This window comes from Orcinus orca, chromosome X, assembly GCF_937001465.1.
Source record: "Orcinus orca chromosome X, mOrcOrc1.1, whole genome shotgun sequence".
Classification (NCBI taxonomy): Eukaryota; Metazoa; Chordata; class Mammalia; order Artiodactyla; family Delphinidae; genus Orcinus; species Orcinus orca.
In genome coordinates this window covers 97,127,006-97,148,789 of record NC_064580.1, presented here as the reverse complement: position 1 = coordinate 97,148,789, position 21,784 = coordinate 97,127,006, and the positions used below count along the sequence as shown (strand labels likewise).

The 21,784-nt window shown below is 42.0% G+C and overlaps 1 protein-coding gene across 7 annotated transcripts in view; it reads right to left on the bottom strand.

Annotated features, from left to right (window-relative positions):
- PAK3 (p21 (RAC1) activated kinase 3) overlaps positions 1 to 21,784 on the bottom strand; it is a 284,313-nt gene that overhangs the window by 7,507 nt on the left and 255,022 nt on the right. For all 7 annotated transcript variants that reach the window (XM_049705242.1, XM_033408814.2, XM_033408815.2 and 4 more), the window contains 4 exons: positions 20,075 to 20,192; positions 18,559 to 18,658; positions 17,860 to 18,056; positions 2,495 to 2,632 (listed from right to left, as the gene is read on the bottom strand). In XM_049705242.1, coding sequence (XP_049561199.1) covers positions 2,495 to 2,632; positions 17,860 to 18,056; positions 18,559 to 18,658; positions 20,075 to 20,192 — 553 coding nt within the window. The remainder of the gene's footprint in view (positions 1 to 2,494; positions 2,633 to 17,859; positions 18,057 to 18,558; positions 18,659 to 20,074; positions 20,193 to 21,784) is intronic.

Sequence of the window (21,784 nt, the reverse complement as noted above, 5' to 3'; positions counted from 1 at the left end):
AGGTTCAATCCTCTCCTTTGCTTATCACAGTGGTTAAATGAGGTAAGTGACAGTTCCTCGTAAGCTACATTGAAGCCAATCAGTGTTAGCCACTGTAGTATTATCCTCTATCACTTCTGCTTTTGCTGAACTCTACCACTGGTTTGATATTCTGAGGTAGGTCACTTTTGTGTTCCTCTCCCTTATGTTCTACATGCAATCAGTTACCAAGTGCTTCCTTTTCAATGCCTTTTACAATTATCTCTTGCTTTCCCTAGGCCTAATCAACTTAATCCTAAATTATAACAATAACCCCCCTATCTTCCTGCCTCCATTTTTTTCTATCGCTAATTCTTCTTGCATACCACAAGATTCATCTTCCTGAACAAAGCTTTCATCAGGTGTGTCCCTCAGATATCTTCAGTGTTTCCCCACTGCCTACAGCCCCTACCCTTTAGCCTGGTGTTCAAGGCTCTCTACGTCCTGTCTCCTGCGGCTTTCCTTACTGGAACTCTTTACTTCAGCTACACCGTCTAGTTTCTGTTCCCTTGAACCCTGCCTACATGCCTTTGGTCATGCGATCAGCCTTCCATCTGAAATTCCTTCCCCCTTTCCCCTCAAACTATCTAAAACTGATCTGTCTTTCAAGGCCCAGCCGAACTCTTTCCTTTTTGCAGACATTTTCTGAATGCCATAGCCCATAGAAGTACGTCTCTAATCAACCGTGACATTTACTGTTTAAACGGCCTCGGGTTGACTGAGTCGCTAAACAATCTTGCATTTTTTTCATGTTCCTAAGGAGACTGTGAACTCCTGAAGAGTAGGAATCATGCCTTTAACAGATTTGTATCACCCACTGCACTTAAGCCCTGCAAATAGGGAGTTGCTCCATAAAAATCCACTTACTTCTGTCTTTTCTCAAGCCTTCCAGTGGTGTGAATGCCATGTATCTCTCTCCTTTCTAACCTCTAAAATGGGCTAGAGTCAGAGAATGGAGTTCTATGGACTTAAGGTGATATACAGATTACAGCCTATATGTGTAAAACGAGAAGATGCAACAAACAAAGTCTTCAGTTTTCTCAAAATATCATTTTGCATCAGAAATCTGACTGCTTCAGATAAAAGTATTGTTGGGGAAGGAATTAACTAGATAATTGATTCAATTACCTACATAACTGTATAGCTACCTTCAGAGAACCTGTATCTTCACTCATCCTTGGAAGAAGACATGATAGGAGTGTGTACCAGGATGTGTATGTCGGGTGGTGGGAGGGGTGAAAAGATGTGGAAAAGAAGCATTCAAAAGTTCCAGTTTTTCATCTATAATTTGAGGCTGTATTAATGGGAGGATTAATAAAGGGCTATTTCAGATCTGACATTTTCGGGCCCCATGACAGACAGCCTGTGAAACGCTCACAGGTAGCAGAGAAGACAAGGGGTAGCTTCCCCAATTCCTCCAAATTGGTTTATCCCAGATATGATTTGGGTTGGGATGGGATATTTTCGCGTGGGTGTGGCTGTCTCTGGAGGGAGTTCAGAAGCAACAGGAACTGTTTGTTGTTTGGCCTGAAACAGACTGACTCTATGGTTAATAACACTCTGCATGACCAAGAGTTATGCCTTTTGTTTAACTGGATTATGTGTTCAAAGTCAGGGAGAACAAGCAATCACTTTTCTTGGCAATTACAGATCTTTATCTTGTTCCCCAAGGAACAGTCAGTCCCCAGCAGTGAAGCTATACGTGTAATCCTGGGCATGCATTGCTTTATCAATATAAATGCACTTTTTCCCTCTAAATTGGTTTGTGTGGAAGAAAGTCAGACAATTCAGGGCTCAAATCCACGTTCTGCCACTCAATAGCTGTGTGAGTTCTAATTTCTACAGTTGCAACGGGGATAATAACACCTATCCTAGAGAGTTGTAAGAATTAAGTGAGATAACGTTTGTAAAGAATTTGGTATAAGGTAGGTACCAATTACCATCATGTATACTAATCCCTGAGAGCCATGAAAAGGACAAATGGTTACAGAGGCACTCACCACTGGATGGTACTCACCCAGGCAAGCAGGTGCCTGCCATTTGGCATCACAAGCAAAGGGGCTTTGACCAGTAAAGCATTAGAGTAGCAGATGCCATGGAAATAATTGCATAGTTATGTAGACAATTACCTCCGGCCAAGAGCACCTGCGTACAACATCCAGGGGCACAAGTAAAGTTTAGAACAAAACAGCAACACCAGAGGTTCACATTGTTATTTCCCTTGCAAAATAAGACTCCAGGAAGAATAAAAGAGAGTTACAGATTGAACTCCCAAGTTCTCAGAAGAAAGGCAACGTGCCAATCAATCACGTATCAGATGCATGCCTATACTTATGTGCCTGTGGTCTCAAATCAAATGGTTAGAGCCTAACTCGAGCTAGACCTCTTTTGATAGCGCTCTCTTACTGTCACACATTGACATGGAAAAGCTCAATATAATGACTCTCTCTTTGTAACTGTCCTGTTTCACTGTCACCTGTAAGAGCTCCTTGGCAGATCCTCGCCTATCCACATCCATCTCAAGACAGCGATTTAAAAAGTCACGGAATACAGCAGACAGTCTCTCAGGATTCTGGAGCTCTGGGGTTCCATTAGTGGCTATCAGATATAATGCCTATGGAAAAAAAAAACATTAGAAAAATCTATTCAGCGTATACATGTTAGGATCACGAGCTGGCATGCAAGACACAAATCCAGTTTCTTCTGGTTTATATCCTGGGTCTTAAAAATTCCATTTTAGAGAATGACACTGACATATACTGCAAAGTTTCTGTAACATTTAGAAATGGTTACTCTTGGCAGTAACGGACGTGACAGTGAGGTGCCCCACCCCCAAAAGCTTGGAAATAAGGTTATAAGGCTGTCCTATGAGAGTTAAGCCAGAAAAAAATCCATATATAATGAACGTGTGATTAACCACCTAGGAAATGAAACCAAGGAATCTGTGACTAAAGAGCTGAGGAAACACACACACATCCAATCATGTCGACCTAAGCATAACCTCTGGAAGGCACAGTTGCCAAGGTGATTGTAATTTACTGACTGTTTATCTTGATTGGAGAATATTTGTGAGCCGACCAGGGGTGAACAGACTACATTATGCAATCAGAGAAGTACAGAGACTCAGAAGATGGCAGTGCCTGGATGAGAAGTAACCCTTGGGGCCCAAGGACTCAGGTACTTTTATCCTGTGGCAGATGTGTCCCTATAGATTTTAATCAGGTTCCCCATGAAAGTCTACCTATAATAAGAGAAAATATAAGAAAAGTTGACATTAATAATCCTGTATCCTACTGTAAAATAATAAGTTGCTAATATAGCTCTGAGATCTTTGCTGTGGAAGGCCACCACTGAGAGATATCAACTCATGGTGTGCTGACAGAATCAAGGGCCCTGGCCTTCCAGGCTGAGAGCTGGACCCAGAACCATGGTTAATTCACAAAAGTAAACCCGTATTTCAAAGGCTCCGCAGCCATAAAAAGCTGGCCATTCCTCATGCCTTCTCTAAGCAAACTATTCTAGAGCACTGAGTATGTATCGGGTACCATATTAAACACTGGAGATCCAAAGATGAATAACAGAATGCCCTACTTTCAAAGATGACACAATTTAGTGAGACAGAGAGACTTATAGATAGCTACCATATAGTGAGACAAGAGCTAATAGAGAAACACAGAAAGTGCTAAGTCAATGTAAGGATGAAACAATTTACACCAGAGGTCAGAGAAAGCTTCACAGAGGAGCTTGGCATTTGAACAGGGTCTTGATGGCTAAATAGGAGTTTTCCTGCAGGTATTACCACCAGGGTTATGTTTGCCTATGTGACCAGACTCCTAACTATCATGAAGACATGCTTGAACTTCGCAGCAAATTATCAGCCCCCTTTTCCACCGTGGCTCCTAATATTATTATCAAAAATATTTCTATCAGGGCTTCCCTGGTGGCGCAGTGGTTGAGAGTCCGCCTGCCGATGCAGGGGACACGGGTTCGTGTCCTGGTCCGGGAAGATCCCACATGCCGTGGAGCGGCTGGGCCCGTGAGCCATGGCCGCTGAGCCTGCGCGTCCAGAGCCTGTGCTCCGCAACGGGAGAGGCCACAGCAGTGAGAGGCCCACATACCGCAAAAAAAAAAAAAAAAATTAAAATAAATAAATAAATAAATATTTCTATCAAACTCCTTTCTCAGGCCAGTTTTCATCAGCTGGTGAGGACATCTCTCCTCCTTTCCAGAAACCTCCAGAGATGTACTTTAGAAAGGGTTAGAAAGGACCGTTTAATCCAGTGGCTGTCAACTTATAGCAGGCACCAGAATCACCTAGAGGGCTTGTTAAAACACAGATTTCCTGGGTCACCCCCCCAGGGTTTCTGATTCAGTAAATCTGCAGAGGGGCCTGAGAATTTGCATTCTAACAAGTTCCCAGGTGATACTGAAGCTGCTGGTTTCAGGACCACACTTTGAGAACTGGTTTACTCCACCCAATTAAGCAATGGGCTTAATGATTGATGCTTGAGGCACCTGTCCTCACAAACCATCTTTGTTCCTGCATTAAAAGAAAATTGGTTACTGCAAATTACATTTGCTAACTCCTCCTAAAACTCTCTTATTTCAGCTGGCCACAATTCTGCCAAACTGCGTCCTTTGCTGGTTTTTTTCTGCCCTGTAGCCAAACCCAGTCCTAAACAAACACATCTCTTTTTTCCCTTTCCACTCTCCCTAAGTCTGTGCACATGCCATACTGTTTCATTTTCTCTCTTTTTCTTTTCACCATTCTTAGCTCAATACATTCTACCCCATATAATCTCGCCCCTCACAAGTACATACACATCTCTACCCAAGTCCTTCTCACCTCTCTTCAATCCACGTACTAAGAAAAAGGTTGACAGGAAACACCCCAACATGTTAACAGTGGTTCTCTCTGGGTGGTAGGATTATTAGTGACAATTTTTTGAAACATATTTTTCAATTTTCCAAATTTTCTACAATCAACGCGACAGCTTTTATTATTCTTAAAAACCCTCCAAAATTCTTTACAAAATAAAATCTAAAGAGCTGTACCATCCAATTTACACAACAATCTTCATCTATTTCTCTTTGTCCTCCTAGGATTAAACCTGCTTTTCATCAAGTACTACCCCTTAAGGGAAACAAAAACCCAGACGATTTCTTTTCCAACTATTGTTTTCGTTTTAATTGCAACAGTATTATTTCCAATTAATTTCTATTGCAAAGATCCACACTTTTAGTTATATTATGGCTAAACTGGCCTTTGTGGACTGGCCTGGGAACGTACTCACTATGCATAATGCCGTTTCTATGGGAAAATGCACTCTGAGTTCCAAATAGTTAACTTAAAAATGAACTTGTGTGTAAGCTGGGTCCTATCTTTGCAAAAAAGAAAATTGCTACTGACTGCCCTGCTAATGAGAGACAAAAACAGCTGTAGGCAACACAACAATCACAGCAAAAAGCATTTTCCTAGCAAAGTCAAGTCTTAGCTGAAGAAAGATCAAGGAAAATCAGTCTAGGCACGAGTTTATCACATTGTGGTTTTATCTGAGTTAGTGAAAACTCAAAGAAAATGGGCTGGCTGAGAAATTAGACTAGACTTATTTCACTTAGCATAATACCCAGCAAATCAGAAAAAGACAGATACCATACGATATCACTTACATGTGGAATCTCAAAAATAAAACAAATGAATGTATATAACAAAACAGAAACAGACTCACAGACACAGAGAACATACTAGTGGCTACCAGTAGGGAGAGGGAAGGGGAAGGGGCAAGATAGGGGTAGGGAGTTAAGAGGTACAAACTACTATGTATAAAGTAAATAAGCAACAAGGCTATATTGTACAGCACGGGGACTATAGCCAACCCTTTATAATAACTATAAATGGAGTACAAACGTTAAAAACTGTGAATCACTATGTTGTACAACTGAAACTTATATAATATCGTACATCAACTATACCTCAATAAAAAAAGAAATTAGACTAGAGATTTCCTTTACAGTTGCTTGCTCCTTGAGTAAGAAACCCAGATTCATACCTGACTTCTCCTCCTTCCTCAACTGGAAACCTTCCCCTCCCCCAGCCTTCACTCTAGTCAGTCTAGTAGCTTCTGTTCATGCAACCTTTAGAAATGTCATTCATACCTATGCACTTTCCTCTACTCCCACTGTCTCTGCTAAAGGTTGGGCTTCCCTCAGACTGTTACGATAGCCTCCCAATAGGTTTTTTCTTACTCAAGCCTTTTTATTCTTCAGTCCATCTTCCTTAACAACCTATCTCATCTTTAATCTCATCATGGCATCCATTTTTCTGCTCTAACACAATTTCTGGTGGCTCCCTATGGTCCACAGATGTGGTTTTCAAACTGGACTCTCCAAAATTCCCCTCAAGAGCAGCTAAGTGGGAAAAGAGGTGGGAGAGGGAGCTGGATGTAGGGATTCTAGGACCCTGCACCCACCCATATGTGTTTCAATCAGAGAAATACTTCTTTTTTCTTTATTTATGCATGCTTCCAGCAAGGTTTAATTTGAACCAAGGGATCACTATAGTTGTTTGAAAACACAGGACGTAGTAAAGATTCCTTTGCATGGCATACGTAGTAAAGATTCCTTTGCATGGCATAGAAGGTCCTCCATGATTTGGTCCCGCCTCCCTTTCTAGTCCTCATCTGTTCTCTTCTCACCCTAGAGCCCTGCTTCCCCCAACTCCCCATACGTACACACATTGGCCAAAGCTCACATACTATTCATGCCAATTAGTTCATCATTCCCATAGTAAGAAATGCTCTTTTATATCTGCCTGAAATGCTGCTCCCTTAACTGCCTAGTAAACTTCTACTTGCCTTAAAATTTCTATTTCAAATGGCATCTCCTTTTTAAAGTCTTCTCCATTGCTCCCAGATGGATATGGTGAATAACCACCTCGATTTTCTGGGGACTGTCCTGGGTTTTACTACTGAAGGTCCTATGTCCCTCAATGCCTAGCAAACTGCGATGGTGGTCACCGTGCAGATAGAGTTAATCCTTCCCTCCTTTAAGCTACTACAGCCCTTTGTTTATATGTCTGTTTTCACATTGTAGGGTGAATACTTGCTACTTGTTCACTGGTCTGTCTTCCTAGACTGTAAAGGTAGGAATTGTATCACAATCATCTCTGGATTTTATGGCAACTGGCTCAAAATAGGTGCTCAATAAATGTTTTTGTTGCTAAATGAAATGAGAGCCAAAATGTATAAATAAATCGAATTGAGCTGGGAATATGACAGACTTTACAAAGTATTAAAACTGAGAACCTAAAGTGAACTAGTAAACATAGAAGAAGATATACAGAGAATGACAAAAACACCCTTTCTGAGTTGAACAGGCTTGGACTGTGGGAACTTCTGACTACACAGCTCCTCAGTGTGGGAGAAGGAAGAAAGCTACATGAGCAATGTAGGTAAGGGGATGACATCAAAGAGAGGGAAAGCTGGAGAAAGAGGTCCACAACATGCTGAACTGCTGTGGGCAAACCCACAGAGGAAGCGGAGACAATACGTCCTCTCTGGAACTTGAAACATAGCAACTTAGTCTTCTCTGACTGATCGTGAACAGAGAAGGAGCTCTTGATTTTTCTTCAGCTACATCATTAAACGAGGTCTGTTTAATTCTTAAGGTGAGGCAACATAGGCCCTGTGACCTTATTTATAATGTTAGACAGACAACCTTTGGCCAGAAATGGTGTCTTTCTTCTTTGTGATACACACATTACCTAGAAGTTTCTGGCGTTCCGGAATTTTTAATAACTCTATATCACTTGGCAGTAACACACAAACTTTGCAGTTTTCTGCGGCCCCTGATGTGCAACTAAATTTACCTTAGTACTCAGAGAAAACGACTTTACCCAGTTGGAGGAATAATTCAATTTACCTTATTGTCAATTTCCTCGGTTAAAAAAGATCAGAGTGGTCATCTTCGAAGTTACCACATTTCTCCAAAGAAGTCCCCAAACAATCCATATGTACCCAATAAATTTTCATTAAGGTGGTTTTGCAACTGGACTAACCATTTAATTAAAAAACTTCAGTTTGTGACTTCAGTTCATTTTAACAGTTTATAAAGTTTAGGTTAAGACATTAGAAGACAAACCAGGAGACTTAAATGGAAATGTGTTAGTAACCCTGAGAGGTCCCAGCACTGTTATAAAGACTCCCTTTACAAAGAGGAGAGGGTGTGGTGTGAACATTTCTTTCTAAGTTGAATATTTGGGACTCAAAACACATTTTCCCATGGAAATCGTGTTATACATGGTGAACAGGCTCTCAGCCTGGCCCGTAAAAATCTATTTAACAAAGAATGTTGGGGCTTCCCTGGTGGCGCAGTGGTTAAGCATCCGCCTGCCAATGCAGGGTACACGGGTTTGAGCCCTGGTCTGGGAAGATCCCACATGCCGCAGATAAGGCCGTGCACCACGGCTACTGAGTCTGCGCTCTAGAGCCCGCAAGCCACAACTACTGAGCCCACATGCCACAACTACTGAAGCCCACGCGCCTAGAGCCCGTGCTCCGCAACAAGAGAAGCCACGGCAGTGAGAAGGCCGTGCACCACAACGAAGAGTAGCCCCCGCTCACTGCAACTAGAGAAAGCCAGCACGCAGCCAAAAATAAAAATAAATAAAATAAATAAATTAAAAAACAAACAATGTAACTATAAGACAAAGGGCTATTCATCTATATCTTAATATCTGTATAAATACGGTTTTCATGGGAAATATTATTAGCTAGCATTTATTGAATGATTACTATTAGCTCACTTGATTCATACAACGACCCCCTGAGTTATACTTGATTATGATCCCCAATTGACAAATGAAGAAACTGAGGGAGGTAGGGTTAATATAATAATTTGCCCAACATCACACAACTAGCAATGAGGGAGTCAATATCTGAATCCAAGGACTGTGAGCCCAGAGTCCACACTCCTGACCACTGCGCAGCCTCACCTCACAGTGTTCCCAGCCTCTGAGGTAGGAATTCTCGTAAGCAGAGGCAGACAAGGTCTCTTCAAGAGATGAGGCACACTGAGCATGCACAACTCTACCTCTACCTCTACCAGAGGAAATGGACCCCCTGGATGTCAACTGTTTTCCCACTTACTTCAAAATGGGGAACAAAAGGCAGGTGCCCAGTTAGGCTTCATATTGTATTCACCAGTGTCTGTATATATGTTGGGAGTTCATAAGCAGTGTGTCCTCTGGTTGTTGCCTGTAACCTACTGCTGTCCTGGTTCCTTTCTTATTTTGGAATTTTCAACTACCTTTGAGTGTTTTATGGGAGAGATTTGGCAATGAGTGACTTGACATCTTAAGACTTAGTTTACTCATGACCTGGGATTTCAGAGGTTAAAGGCCAGAGTGTATTACTGCCTCTGATGTGTTTATGGATTTCATGAAAAGCCCTGACATTTCTTTCTAAGAAGAGAGTAAATGGGGCCAAATCTACAAAAAAGGAAATTGCTATATTATAGCTACGATTGTAGTCCCTATTTTGACTTATTCAACCCAACGGTTCAGTGTGATAACTGAATAAGCACTGTGGTCTAACTTAGTTCCCTACTTGTCTTGCATAGTAGCTCTCATCTGTCACCAAATTCTTCACAGGGGTAGGGAGCTCCGCTGCTGTTGCTGAGCCTATTACAGATCTATTCCCTTACAGCTTGATGGTAAAGGTAATTAGGTACCTCTGACTGATTAGGTCTTGGCTTAGCTTTAGACTGCTCCTTTCAAGTGTAAGAAACTGGCCACTGTGCTTCCCTGGTGGTGCAGTGGTTAAGAATCTGCCTGCCAATGCAGGGGACATGGGTTCGAGCCCTGGCCCGGGAAGATCCCACATGCCGCGGAGCAACTAAGCCCGTGTGCCACAATTACTGAGCCTGTGCTCTAGAGCCTGCGAGCCACAACTACTGAGCCCACGTGCCACAACTACTGAGCCTGTGCTCTAGAGCCCGCGAGACACAACTACTGAAGCCCGCGAGCCACAACTACTGAGCCCACGTGCTACAACTACTGAAGCTCATGCGCCTAGAGCCCGTGTTCTGCAACAAGAGAAGCCACAACAATGAGAAGCCCGCGCACCACAACGAAGAGCAGCCCCTGCTGGCTGCAACTAGAGAAAGCCCGCGCACAGCAAAGCAGACCCAACACGGCCAAAAAATAAATAAATTTATTTTTAAAAAAACAAAAAAAAACTGGCCGCTGCCAGAAAATAAAGACCAGATGAGTCTGATAATGTACACGCTCATTCTAATCTCTCGGGATTAATAGTGCTTGTCAGGAAACGTGGAGCAGGCTACGTGTGCTCAGGAAGTCACCCTGGGCAGCCCAAGCAACACCCAAGGTTGAGAACCACAGCGGGTTTGGAAGTGGGGGAGGGGTGGGCAGAGAGATGGAAAAGCAGGAAAGCAAAATGGAGCAGGAGGTAGAGGGAAAAAAAAGCTGTAAGAAGCAGAGGGAGCAGGAAAATACAGGACAAGGACTGGGGCCAAAGTACCATGGGGAGAGAAGGTGGTCAGTGGAGTGAAGAGGAAGAGAAATGAAGATAAAGGCTCAACAAATCAGGAAGGTCAAGGGGACCCGATCCTAGGATCCATTCTGCTACTGCCCCATTTCTCCGGTCCTTCTCACATAAAACTTCTCAAAACATCATCTATATTTGGTATGTTGACCTCCTCACCTCCCATTTTCTCTTCAACCCACACCTAGTTTCTAGTTCCAAGATACCGTTTACCGTAATACGTTTGTTCCTATCCCACTTCAGAATATTGGAGCAGGAAGGGGCTAAGTCCCTGATTCTCTGGAGCTTTTCCAAATTACCATATTAGGATCAAAATCCAGCTGGACTGTGATATGATCTGTGAAACATACATTACTGCTCACATAAATTGGTTTCAACTTCTGTTTTATATGCAGTTCATCAGCTGAACAGCTCTGTATACCATAACATGCTATTCTTCCCGATATACCACAGAGTGTGGATCATGGGTCCCCGCGACAGCTTTATCACTCTTTTGCTCTTCCCTGGCTTCTCCCCAAGATTCCTGTCAGAGTGGGCTTGCCCAGTCCCACATGCAGCGTGCTTTGCACCATGATCAAGTGTCTTCCTTGGTAGGGAAAGGGGGATTTTTCCACTCTATGGAATACAGACTTAGTCACGAGATGATGACAGAGATGTATCCGAGCAGCTTTCTGAAGGTCACAACTCTGGAAGCACTCCTACAGACGACGCATACTCAAACCCTGGCCCTTCTGGCACTCAGGGAAGGCTGTAGCCTATCTACAGCCTAAGAATACAGAATCAGAGTAAGAGACCCAGGAGTTTCCCCTTTTATTTAATTAAATTTCATGTGGAAGCTCGATACAGAAAACAAGTTAAAGAGGAACTATTCTGGTGGACTCAAGAGACACATGACCTCCCCCCTGGGCCCCAAGGATCTCCATGGAATTCTAGGAGCCCATGGAATTCGTAGAGTCCATTGGTAACCAATAATCTTGTCGAATTCCACTTGTTTGAAATGATAAGGAAATGGAGGCCCAGCAAGAAGTAATCTATACAAGGTCAGGGGCTCCTGACTGGCAGACCTGGGAATAGAATTCACTCTTTGACTCACATGATGCGTACCGTTGGCTGAGGCACTAGATAGTTCCTTGTCTGGTCCCGTCACATTCACTGGCCACACAGAGATGAAAAGTGCTGATGGATTTTGCCATCTAAGTAGTGGGGCAATGCTTTAAAAAAGAAGGAAGGGGACTTCCCTGGTGGCGCAGTGGTTAAGAATCCGCCTGTCAATGCAGAGGACACGGGTTCAAGTCCTGGTCCAGGAAGATCCCGCATGCCATGGAGCAACTAAGCCCGTGTGCCACAACTACTGAGCCTGTGCTCTAGAGCCCGCGAGCCACAACTACCGAGCCCGTGTGCTGCAACTACTGAAGCCCACAGGTCTAGAGTCCGTGCTCTGCAACAAGAGAAGCCACCGCAGTGAGAAGCCCACACACCGCAATGAAGAGTAGCCTGTGGAACATGTCATTTTAAATATATTGTAAAGACTCAGTTTTAATAAAAAGTTTAATATGAAAAAAAAGAGTAGCCCCCGCTTGCTGCAACTAGAGAAAGCTTGCACTCAGCAATGAAGACCCGACGCAGCCAAAAAATAAATAATGAAAGAAATCTATAAAAAAAGAAAAAACAAAAAAGAAGGAAGGAGGAAGGAGGAAAGCAAAGAAAAGAAAAGAAAAAGAAAGGAAGGAAGGAAGAAAGAGGGAGGAAGAGAGGTTGAGAGGGACGAAGGAAGGAAGGGAGGAAGGGAGGTGGGGAAGGAGGAAGAAAGTTACAGCAAAAAGGTCAGCCTGTTTTTGGTGATACTGTTAGGATGTTGGCTCTTGCAGCTACAGAGCTAAGACTGCCTTAATCAAGTTAACTTTCTCTGCTGAGAGGCTTATACAAGACACCTCAGAGTATCCTTTTATCAGAATGCAAAGGGTCTTCTAAAGTGATGTTGCAACCAGGTTGGAAAAGGTATATTTCAAAATGATGACAAAGGTCAGAAATTATCTTAATTATCGAGCTAACCCTAATTTTCTTGGTGAAGTCGTTTTTCACTGGCAAAAACACAGATTTAAAAAGCCATAGGATAAACATGTGAGTGGGCATTTGAGGGGCCAAATGTCCATCATCACACTGTGTGATCTGTCCATTTAGAATGAACTTTGATTTCAACGGACTTAACTACTTAGTTACAGGTCTGGTACCTATTAGGGCAACGGGCATATGCACCCTTGGCTTATTCCCAAGCCGTGCTTTAAGGACACTGAGGAGTGATAAGATAATAAACAGTAGGATAAGGGAATATCAGTCATGGCCAACAGCAGGTCCCTGGTCACCACATTTGTCATCTTTCTTTGCCTCCTCTTTGCCTGGTCAGAGTCTCAGATTTTCGTTTGCTGTGGAATCAATTTCTCCTTTGGCTGTCTTCTGGGTCATAACTCACCAGTTTGAACTGTCTGCTTCTGAAGTACAATCTAAATGAGACTTGCAGCTTTCCTATGGCTAGGTCCCATTTTCCTATGCTAAATTCCTGACAACCAATGATTCTTAAGAGCTGTCTATCTTTTGACAGGCAATATTTTTTTCTGATTAAAAAGAAACCCTGTTACTGTTCTATAATTATTTTAGTTGCAGTTATCCCAACTCACCCCTCCTTTCAGGCATAGGTTTGCCCTCAAAGTAGAAGTGTCAACAAACCATCAATAAACCTTGCTGCTCCATAGTGGCTTACGGAAAAAGAAGGGAATGCTCCCAGCTCTTCCTGAAATACATTCAAAACAATATTGACTGAGTGCTAGCAAAGTATGCTTGCTTCTCTGGCGCTCAGGAAGTTTATGTCTGACTTTAATTCCAAATGAGCACCCGCCATCAAACCCAGACATTCCGATCCACAACACAGGTTCCAGCACTTTGGCCCTTAGCTGCTGCTTTTTAGTTGCTAGAGATTCTCTTCTTCTGCTTAACTCTCTTCTCTAGACATACAAACTAACCAGAATTTCCCAGGTTCTATAATAAAAAAGAAGAAACTAACGTGTGTAGTGCTTCAAGCGTGGGGATAGGGGGAGTAGGGAGCCTCTTGTAGACAACAGGTCTGAATTTACACTTCTGCCCTCCCTTCTCTCTGGCCATACAGTTTAGGCACTCCTAATCACGAGTAGCCAGACTGAAGGCTTTCTTATCACCAATATGTGTTATGTACACAACAGCTAGCACATTGTCATGATGGACTCCGTTTGCAGGAGAAGCGAAATTGAAAAAGAAAATGGGCATATTATAGAGGTATATACCGAACTAATGTCATTTCTTTTTTGACAGCGTTGCTGGAATGGTAAATCAAAGAATGCCAGGGTGTGTCAGGATTTCAACAAAGTGACCCATGATACTTTTTTTAGATGGAAAGGAGAAATGTAGGCAGAATGATAGCATGCTCTTTTCTGGTTGAGCAAGCATGCTCAAAGAGGGCTGATGAAGAACTGTTTTTCAATATAGACGGGGTTCTACAAAGGGCTTGCCACAGAGCTTTGTATCTGCTCTAGGCCTCGGTGTGGGAACTTGACGTCGTTTGTTCTTGAAGCTCCACAGATGATTCCAACGTGTAACCAAGGAGGAGAACCGCTAGTACAGGATAGGCGGTTCACATACTATCCTCAATACTATTTTAAGCCTTCAGATAATCTCTTCCTGATACCGATAACTGTCTTCCAAAGATCCCGTGTTTGATACGGTTTCACAGATGCTTAAAGCAAGGGTAGAAAGAGAACACTCAAAGTTCATCTCAAGTAGGATAAAGGTCTGGAAAATTACACAGAAAAAGGGCTTCATCCACAGGGTCCAGGAGGGACCTCAACTGGATGTCACTGAGACGTTTCACAAACACCAGAATCCCTCAAAAGCCATTGACAAGAACAGCCCCATTATGTGGAATGCGAAGTTAAAAAGAGGCACTCTCTCAGTGCTGAGGAATAAAAACAACAACAAACCAAAGATTTGTTTTATGGAAATGATTGTGCCTCCTTATTTAGAATCAGGTCATTATAATCACAGGTTTATAAAAAGATAACTTCAAATTAACACAAAAGTTGGGGAGATGAGCAGTGTACCAACGTTTGATTTGCATATCCACAGGGAAAGTTCGATTTTAACTCCAGTCACTTTGGCAAACAAAAAGAACAAGGCACTTTATTATTGGAGGCGTCACTAAAAATGTCCGTGGGTCACAGAACGAGGCATCCAAGGCCAATTAACGTTGAGTGCAAAGACTTCAGGCAGTGAGGAACTTGTCTCTTCTCTGTCTCTGGAAGGGTATCAACCTCATAACATCGGCACAGTTAATAACTCTCTGACCTTTAAAAGGCATTTTATGAGCAAATTAGGTCAATTAGTACAGAGCAATTTACATTAAAAAAAATCCCAACCGCTTTATAACTGGGGGGAGGGGGGAGTCGCTAATTCCTTGCATCAGTGGTATGTTAACAGGCAATATTTCAAGAGGGTTTGCTCAGTTCCAATGGACGCAACAAAGACACAAAAAAAGCCACAGTGAAATGCAAACAGCCTTCGAATGTACAGCCCCAGATTTTACCTTTAACCTCTGCTGCTCAGTGTTACCTGTTCATGGTCATTTATACTAAACTGTGGAGGACTCTCCACTGCTCGAAGGGATGTGAGCATAGTCAGTGTGGAAGGGAAGTTCTTGGGGGAAGTGGGGAATCCGATCTCCCTTCATGAATGGGTAAAAAGTATTCGAAGGATCCTTTCTCACTTTTCTATTGATATATAAATCCCCTCCCCCATTCTCCTTACAATGAGCTACACACTGTGCTAGGTGTTTACATGCATTATTTCATTTAATTTTCACACTAACTCTGCAGGAGAGATATTGTCTCCATTTTACACACAGGAAACAGGCTTATAAAGGTTTTGAATGACTTGCTGAAGGTCACAGAGATGGCAGGTTGTGGAGCCGAGACCCACCCAGTTTTGCCTGACTCTGTGGGCCAAATGCTTTTCATATCAACATGCTAGCCTTCACTCTACCACTCTGTCTCCCTTCCACTTCCTTCCTTTTTTTCCTCCTCAAAGCCCAAAGAGGTGGATGAGTGGTGGTCTTGGAAGGATTTTAAAGAAAGAAGGGCTAAGCCAGTTCTCTTTTATACCTCTCCCAAAGTTCTGCGATTTTCAATTTCCCCACACATGGCCTGGTCACCAGGATCCAAGAAAACACAGGCTTCCAACAGGGTCATGGTATATCTTTTTCTGTCCAATCTCTCCAGGGTTTCAGTGACTACATTTTTCAAATTCCAAATCAGGGCATATAGCCGGGAACACTGGCTTTTATTTAAGAGAACGTGAGGACAACATATCTAAAATCAAAACTTAAAAGGTCCTTGTGGCGCCTGGCAGACAGATAGAGGGCCGGCACCATACGGACTTGGTGACTGAGTCATTGGAGGTGGATCACACATGGAGAGGAAATCTTTGTCAGTGGAATTCAACCGGGTGGTCTTTCTGACGAATCTTTGTGTTACAGCCTTAATGTAGGCTTCCTGAACCTGGTGGCTTGTTAATCTACAAGTACTAATTTAGATACAAGGCTGTGGATCCTAAGAGACAAGCTGTTAATTATTAGCTCTAATCCTAGGCTAGAAGATGCCCATAAAGATTAAAACTTGTTTCCTTTTTTCTAACGATCAACGGCCTAGCTGAAGAGCGATCAACTGTAATTGGGGAACGAAGAAGGTAATAAATGCATTACTGAGACCACTTGCTTTACAGAGCCATTGATTTAATCCTTAAATTTTGCAGGTTGTAAATTACTCATTAGAAGGCAGAAAGCAAAATAGCCATAATCCGTTTAGTGCCTCCAAACTCCAAAGACTTAGAGGAGGAAATCCATGGAAACAAGAGACCTGATGTGTTCTTTCACTGCTACTTCTTAATGGGCAAAGGTGGTTAAACAATAAGGACAAGCCCATGTAATTACCCTGATGCGCTGGTCCATAGGTCAGGGGTGGGCTTGATTCAATTCACGGAGGGCTGACCCACAAATGGTGGGAAAATGCCCCTTCTTTTTCCACTCAGCCGCATCGTACCTCCAGATTGTTTCATGAGACCAGAGCAATAGCCCATAGCATTCATTAGGGCATTCACTCCTATCTGTTATTTTCTAATCAGTGCCGGGACTAGGACAAGAGGCCAAGTACCAGAGAGAAATTAGAAGGGGGCGAAGAGGAGGCTGTCCCCGTCTCCATACATGGGGAATGCAGCTCCCAATTACAAAATGTTCAACTGCAAAATAACTAGATAATTAGTCTGTAGGTTTCTTTACATGTACAGAAAGCCACATATATTTGGCTTGAATATGAATCTTATAAGCTTAACGTGTAAACACTTAACCATTTACTAATGGTTTTTGTATATACTAAGGGTAAAATTCAATTTTGGACGCTTAGTGGTAATGAAGCAAACAGTATGCAGGATGCCTTCGGCACTGGCGCTCTGCACGGGTTTTGAGATCAGAATTTGAATCAGTGCATATTTCCTTTTCTCAATAGTGTGATGCCCTTTATATATTGGGTATATAACATAGCTTCTGGCTCACCTTTAGGCTTTATTCAACAAAACAGCTACTGGCTCCCTTCTGTACTGAGCAACCTCTGATTCTGCAGTAGCAAACTGAGTTACCCAACACAAACGATTTCCATTCATTTTCTACTTGACAGTCTAATAAAGTTTGTGATGTCACCAGGCTGTGTCTATCTTGTGTTCCATTCACTACCCACCACGCTGCTGTTGCTCAATAAATCATTACTGATAATGAAACAAAATCTAATTTAAAACATTATAGCTGGTCTGGAAATGTGTTTATTTACTTTGTTAAAGTAATTATAAAGTAAGTGTTTCCTAGATAGATCATTTAACCATGGCGTGTGATAAAAATACTGTTTTCTTCCCACATCTTGCTTTAAAAAAAAAAAGCTACATTTTTTTTAACAGCAGAAAGCTATACTAAAGAATTTTAAAGACCCCTGGCATTAGAAATAGCGATATCGAAGCATTTGAAATAACTGTTGAGACATCTTAAGAGAAACAGGAAATAACTCCTAGTAATTTTGAAAATTATAACTTGAAGCTTCTAGGTCACTCGTCCCATGAAAGACCCCATTCTGGCCACTTTTAGTGGAGACAAGAAATGACATTTGGCTTTTTCCCTTTCCTGGGGATGAAGTACTTGAGTTTTCTTTCGACTTACCCTGAGTGGATTTTCATTAAGGTAAGGGGGTTCACCTTCTACCATTTCAATCGCCATAATCCCCAGAGACCAGATATCAACTTTTGGACCATAAGCTTTTCGAGTCACCACCTCAGGTGCCATCCAATAGGGAGTTCCCACCATAGTGCTTCGTTTACTCTGCTCAGGGGTGATCTGGGCACAGAACCCAAAATCAGCTGCAGAGAAGAAAAGTCAGTTAAAATCAGCTCAAATTATTTTTCTTTTACAAGAGGTCACTTTCAGATATGGCCATACTTTCCTTTAGTTAGACTTTGAGCTGCTACAACTGCCTGGCTCATATCCTTCTGTTACCTGACCTCTCAGCTGGTCCAGATTTCAAACGGGTCTGAAATAACCGACTGATGTGATGTCATTTTTACTAGACCTCAATCTGGTTCCCTCCCCACACTGTTCCCTCTAACTTACGGAATCTTTTCGTTTTCTAATTAGGTATTTGTCATCCAGCAGATGGAAGCCATTAGAAATTCTGAACTATCGAACCCCCTAAATCTGGTCACGATCTACAGGAACACATTAGAAAAATTCTTTACCTCAAACTGGGCTCTAAATGCCTTCAAACCCGTCACTTTTAATAGCCCTTTTCTTCTCAAGATAGACAGTAAAAGAGTAGAAATCCCCTGACACTCTCTCAAATGCCGTCTGAACCATAATACCTACTCAATTTAACAGAGCCATCCATCCCAAGGAGAATATTGTCACTCTTTATGTCTCTGTGGATCACTTGGTTTGAGTGCAAGAAATCCAAAGCTTGGAGGCACTATTGAATCAGGAAAAAAAAAGTTCTAATTATATCACAAAAATTTGTTTAGATGTGCTTCATTTCTAGATAAATTTTGGGCAAGGGTATAATTTTATGTTGTTGGGTGAAATAAATTACTAAAGGTTTTCAATGCCATTTTGAAATCATGTTACCATTTACATCAGTGATGCAACTTAGCGTTATACATGTGAAAGCTCCCGACTCAGACTTGGACATGAAGAGTGATGGTGTGATAAGTAGCACTAAATCATTAATACAGCCACAGGAACCAATGACTATAATCATACTTTGACTTACTTATCTGGAGGATGTGGATTCAGCTCGGTCGTTTACAGATACAGTAAGCATCTGCATCTGTGGTGTGATTTCATGTAGTAGGTCTGGAGTGGAACCCTGGAATCTGCATTTAAAACAAGTGCCCCAAGCTATTTCTGATGGACCGACCGCCAGGTTTGGGAACCACTTCTAGGCTCTGAAGTAACTATAGGTACTTGTTTGGAAATGGCTTTGCATTGTAATACTAAAAGAGGGAAACCACAGGCTAAAGGTTGAAGAATCTCCTGAATATTTTAAGTTTGATTAATTGCATGAATAGGAAATATATGTGTTTGGGATATGTGTGCATACTGGGAAGGAGGAAATTTAAGTGAACAATTTAAAATAAAAAAACAACAAAAGACCCGCTGGAAGTATTTGGTTTTGTTTTACTATCATTGATTTTCAAGTTTCAGTGGGTCAGAGTTCCTCCCTGTGTCTATAGAAAACCTCAACGAATGGGGTAGAGGGTAACACCCAAGATGAGACTCCAATGAGGAGTGTTTTTTTTTTAATATTGAAAAAATGAATATAATAAAATATCCTTCGTTTAGCTTGAAACTAGGGATATGCCACTGTTATTGGAAAAGAGGCAGACGCTCAGACTCACTGGAGGGCTCCACGGGAGGTGAAGATTGTACTGTGAAAGCAACTACTTTCTGGACTGAGGGAGGACCTTGTTTAAACTGCCTTCTAGAAAATGATTGGATTATAATGTGGTCTATGTTATACATGGATTACATTGCACGTGCGAGGCAAAATAACTGTCATGTAAAAATTCCCCCCAGTCAGAAAGAAGTTCCATGCCAACGTTACTGTTTTCCATATTCACCAAGACTCCAGCATGCAGGCTTAGATATGGTACCTCGTGAATGGCATAATAGAACTCAAAAAGATCCACAGCAAAGCAGCTAAAATAAACAAAGGGGCTGGGGAGGGAGGGTTAGGATTTAAATTGGAGTTAGGATCTTCAATTGTTTTTTAGTACAAAAGATGTACTATTGCTACTTTGATGTTACAAACATTCTGAATAATCAAAGATAAAAAACTGTCAATCTTGGTGTTCTCATCAACCAGAGAAATGTTCTATTTTCTTACCTCTCTGCAGACGGCTGCTATCTGTCCTTCATCCATACAGGTCTCTGTGACCACGTCAGTCAAAGAGCCACCAGCCAAGTATTCCATGACTACCCATAGTTCATCACCCACTAAGTAGCTACAACGAGAGAAGAAAAAGACGTTGACTCAGGCCTAAGGAAGTGGAGACCCTTCTATATTTCCATTAAGAAGGGAACGTGCAGTTAGTCTCTGCATTCGGACACATTACATAACAAGAGGAAAATATCAATAATGCGTATGAGACACTTCCTTAACATTAGAAGAGAATATGCATGGAAATCAAAGGATCATCAGATAAAAGTGCACCATGGAAGGAAGGAAAAGAGCAAGGAGGCCTCTGGTGACTGACTACTGTCAATCCTTCCATTGTAAAAAGCTAGTTTCAATGAACAGGATCAGTGAATAGCCCTTTTGGATAACTCAAGCCACAGTGTGATTTCTTGGACTGAACTGACCCATGGCATACAGTTTTACAGGATAATTTATTCAGATCTCAGCATTATTTTTGATTCTACTCAATTAATTACAGAAATCTTTTCAGGTAGTGGCTGAATCAAAGAGAATCAAAGAGACTCATGTTGGCAATGCATTTACTGGGCTGAGGTCTCTGTTCTGATAGAAGTCAGTTATGACATGCCCATTATCTTTAAGTAGTTATTGAGGGACACAGCCCAAGTGATCAAATATGGAGAGGCAGGTCACCAGAGCAACGTGGGCAAATTCAAACCCCTGGGATCATCTGAAGGCACTTTAGCAGTACGATCAGGTCTCTCTCTTCCCCTGCTCAGCAAGAGAGAGAAATTACAGTGAATGGAATGACCCTGACAATTCTACCCTGCCCCCAGCTTAACGTCAGTATGAAGCAAGCCTTTCTGTTCAGTGGTGCTCAAACTGCAGTGCCCGTAAGATTCACCTGGGAAGTTTGTTCAAAAGGAAATTTCTCATTAAAATTCTCATTTCATAAAAATGAAATATCTCATTAGTGATGGAGAACAGCCTAGAAATCTGCATTTTTTAGAAATGCAGTTTTTACAAAATTACAAAAGTAGAGTGAAGTCACTCTGCTGCAGATGGTCCCTAAATGACACTTTAAGAAACCCTGATTTCGACTATAAAACCTGACCCTCCTTCGTTTTGCCCCCCTTTTGCCTCCTCCTGTACCACTCACTGGTCTACTTGGCACAAAACACAGAACGCAAGATCTTAAACTCACTGAGGTTGTAGACCTGGTCTTGTTTCCTTTGTATCCCCTCAGAGTACACAGCACAGTGGTGCTAAACAAACACTTATTGAAACTGAATGAGACAGATGTTAAACCACAACTGAAGAGTTAGTGCTGTCTTTAAATGCCTATTAATAACCCACTGCTAATACCGCTGATGAAAGAGACATTAATTACCCGGTCTAGGAAAAAGGTTTGAGATTAAAGTCTCAATTCCCTAGACCTCACTGTCAATTCATCACAAAACACCCATGAAAGCAGGGCCATTGTAGTCTGCCTCCTTTACTTAGATAGCCAGAGACCGCACTGACTCCAAACAAACACTTGATGAAACGTTTAAAACACCACAGCTCTCTCCTACATGCAATAGCCTACTTCCTGGCAATAGGGGGTCACAATCCTCAAAAGGAAATTACACGAACTGCTCATGTTTAGAAGCAAGACCATAAAACGTGTCTTCAAATGTT